This window comes from Drosophila gunungcola, unplaced genomic scaffold, assembly GCF_025200985.1.
Source record: "Drosophila gunungcola strain Sukarami unplaced genomic scaffold, Dgunungcola_SK_2 000168F, whole genome shotgun sequence".
NCBI lineage: Eukaryota > Metazoa > Arthropoda > Insecta > Diptera > Drosophilidae > Drosophila > Drosophila gunungcola.
The window spans coordinates 98,681-102,683 of NW_026453329.1; the positions used below are offsets into that span (position 1 = coordinate 98,681).

At 47.4% G+C, this 4,003-nt stretch overlaps 1 protein-coding gene across 1 annotated transcript; it reads right to left on the reverse strand.

Moving 5' to 3' along the window:
* On the reverse strand, positions 1-1,558 carry LOC128265870 (brain acid soluble protein 1). The gene is given in 4 exon segments (XM_053002085.1): positions 1-633; positions 635-936; positions 1,017-1,187; positions 1,335-1,558. Coding segments are annotated over 4 exon segments (1,038 nt in total). The 5' UTR covers positions 1,414-1,558; the 3' UTR covers positions 1-147.
* Between the last annotated feature and the right edge of the window lie 2,445 nt (positions 1,559-4,003).

The window sequence follows — 4,003 nt, forward strand, 5'->3', positions numbered from 1 at the left end:
TTTAAAAAACAGAAAAAGCTTTATTTAATGCGCTCAAAAATGGAAAATTTTGCTAATAATTACAGGAGAATCTTTTTAGACTGAATTGACTGGGTGCCCTCGCTGATGCGGGCGCTAGCAAGATGTGGTTGATCGTCAGTCCGAGAATTAGTGGCGGAACTTGCTGGGATTGGGACGGACGCGACGAGCGGCGGATTCGGGGGAGCCGTATGCGATGGCGTGGCTGGTGGCGGATCCGCCCTCGCCGGTGCTGAAGGAGTTGGCGATGGCGATGGCGCCGCCGTTGGTGCCCCCGAAGTCGATGGGAAAGAAGGTGCCAGCGGGAAGTGGGGCGGCGGGCTTCTTGGAGGGCTTGCCTCCGGCGGGAGCGGCTGCCTTGGCGGGCTTCTTGGCAGCGGGACGTCGGGCGTTTGGCACGCGGACGGGGTTGACGGGCTTCACGGGCACGGAGAGCTCCTCCTCATCCTCCTCAACGTCATCAGCCACGGCGTTCTCCACCTCCTCCTCGTCCTCGATGGCGGCGGCCTGGGGCTCCTCCTCCTCCTCCTGGTCCAGCTCGACGATCACCTTCTTTTTGGCGGGCAGATAGCGGTTGGCAGGCACCACGGCAGCCACCGGAGCTATGGGAGCGGGGAGCGGGCAGCTCGGCCTCGGCGACGGGCAGGGGAACGGGCTCCTCTTCAGCGGCGGCCTCCTCGGCGGCAAAGTTGAAGTCACGCGGCACCTTGGCGGCGTCGTCGGCGGTCTCGGGCTCAGGCTCGGCCTCTGACTCGGCCTGGGGCACGGACACGGGCACGGGCACTTCGTCGGCATCGATGGCCACTTGGACGACGGGGGCCTGGTCGGGGTAGGCCTCGGCCACGGAGCTGGCACCGTGGGCACCGGCGGCAGCCAGGACGTCCTCCGCCGGGATAGCCTCGGCGCTGATCTCGGACTCTGCGTGATTGCAATCTTTGGTTAGGAAGGGCGTGGTTAGTGCTGGCGGGGACGGGGGCGCGGAGGCTGGGGCTGCTTACCCTTCAGGTAGGTGCCGGTGGCGACGGTCTCGCCGGCCACGATAGCACTGGCCGCCTGGGTGGAGCGGGCGTGGGTGCGACCGGGCTGCACGTACTGCATGTACATGAACCGCTGCTGGGGAGCGGATCCGTACCACTCGGCGGCGGCGGGCTGCTGGAGGTAGACCATTCCTGGAACGAGGAACGATTGCCGGTCTTGAGTAGGGCAGGCGAAGGAGGGGAGGGCGGATGAGTGATTAGCGGGGGTTACGTTCTGGGGGCGGGAGTGGGAGTGGAAGTGGGAGTGGAAGTGGGTAATCCTCTGGGCGGCCGACTCACTTTTCCTGGCAGGCAGGGCGTCGCCACTGGCCACGAAGCCAGCGATCAACAGCAGAGCCAAGGCAGCACTGATCTTCATGTTGTCAGAACTGAGTTGCGGTTGGGGAAACGACTTCTTAATAAATCCTCGAACGGGTCGGAGAGTCTCGATTCGGAATACGCGCACTGATCACGGCAGGAGCTAAACTTGTCACTGAAGTTTCCACCAAAGAAGTGATGTCTGGTCAGGGCAGCGCGTTAGATTTATATACGCGACGCGACGGGCAAAAAGGCAAAATGGCAAAAAGGCAAGCACAACTGAGCATAATGAGAGGCGGTCGAAAAAAAATCGGATATACCCATAGACGGCGACCGATCTCTGCTTAGTATGCAGCGGGGATCTTCGCGGGAACGTGCGAACCATCCGCCTGACAACTCTTATTGCTATTGCTGGATGACGACGCGATGCGAAGTTCGTACTATCGATGTGCCCGCTGGTCTGTGGACCCGTTCGGGGGTGGCTCTGGGCCAAGGGATCGGACCGGGATCGGACCTGAATCGGCGAAAATATCCACGCCGTGGGGACACATGTGGGCCATAAAATCGCAATTGGCAATTTAGTTTTAAGGTCATTCCGAAGACACGAAAGGCGGACGGTATCGAGGTTTATGGGTGCGTGTGTGTCTTATCGCCGAGATAGAAGTGCGCCGCCTAGAGAATTAAAATAGGCAGTTAAACACATGAGGTGCATAATCAATCTGAAGGAGAAGGATTCCGGCACCGGCAGTGACTCAACGCCCAGCCGACGTCAGCAAAAGTTCTGACGAGGCGCTAGGAGGCGTCTCTCAAATGTCAATTACTTCAGATTCCTTCTCGCACCCGACGTCATGACTTAATTGGAAAGTGGGACTCAAAAAGCCTCCCGAGTCATCAATCATACGCACTGCACCACCGACTGTCAGAAATGCCTTTTGATTAATTTAAACACCCCGTTATTGCAGAGCAAAGGGCTGCATGCAAATATTGTTTACTTTCGAAACTGCAAACTTTGTAACACTAAAATTGTACATCATTTATTTATAATATATTATAATGCATATACACGCTCTATTGGTTGATCAGGTTACCAGGGCTGGAACTCTATCTGTAACTGGATAGTAAGTTATACCATATCGTGGGAAAGTGCGTACGTGGAAGAAGGAATCGTTTTCGAACTCTCCTCTTATGAATCTTTAGATAATCTGGATAAAATATTACGCTTAATCAAGTTCAAAAACTACTGGGAAGCTTTCAAACGATTTCGTTTTTGTTCCGATATTATTGAATTTGTTTTTCATGCGTTTTTTAGCGTTTTATCCGATCAATTTAAAATAATTGATTTATGGGCAACATTTACGCCAATCAGAAATAGAAAAAGTATTTATCCAAATGAGTAATGATAAAACCAAACTTAGAAATATAATGGTCTTTCAAACATTAAACTCAATTGTGCACATAAGGTGCCATAGTTTTAGATACGGAGTTTGACGGGAAAATAAATGCTGCCATGATTATCAAGAGCAGGTTGATTAACTGTCATACATAAAACTATCTAAAGAGGACGAAATATTTGACAAACTTGACAAGTTATTAATTAAACCAATAAAAATAAAATACTCTTTTGTTTTTTTTAGCAACAACATTTCTTTGCTATTTCAAAGGCTATTTTAGCTTTATATGGCCCAAAGAGTTGGCAACACTGGATACAAAGCTCTTTGTTTTAAAGATGACTTGTCCTTATTAAAGGCATGAAACTCTACTTTGACTCTTCTCTTCTTTTCTCTCTAATCTTTTTTTCGCATAAAAATATATACTTTTTTTTGCCAAACTTTGGTTTGTATTAACATATAATTTATTAAATTACAAAAAAAAAACTGTTATCAAACATTTACTACATTTATTGTCAACTAATTTTTCGACTCTTTTCATGGAAGTTATATTGTATAGCCGTTGAAATTGTATCTGTCTGCGCATAAAAAATATTACTTTTAAGGTTTTAAGTCCCTAGCTTTTACTCTGAGGAAGTAAATTGCACTTAAAAATGCTGGTCGATAAAACTAACTATAAGGTATCCCATAGTCAAGTCCCTCGTCTACATCGTTTTTTTATGTATGTTTTTTTAAATTATGACGAAAGGCTTCTGATGTCCGTCACATCAAAGGTGGCGACGACATCTGCGCAGTAATCGCAAATTGAATGAATTATTTGCATATTAAGCCGCTGCACTTTCTTACGCATCATTTTTGATTCTTCATAAAAGTCGTATCAAAATCGCAAATATTTATGTTTCTTTCTGGAAGTCTTCAATCAAATAGAAAAGAATAACAAAATAAATATACAGATAAAATTTACTAACACGTTATAAAGAAATAACGGAGTGAATGATTGAACAGTAAATGAACAAAGTAAATGAAAGGACAGCACATCCACATGCGTAACAGCTCTCCTTATATTTATGGCTTTTTTTGATAAGGCCAAAACCAGTACTAATTATCAAATTTTTATTCAAATTCAGTCTATTTTCTAGAACGCAAACCAGTGATTTCGTGTGCTTCGCATGACAATTACCCCATACCGTAATAACTATGCGCAGTAGTTAGCTTTGTCTGGATAAAAAACATAAACAAGCTGAAAAAAAACCCAAAATTTAT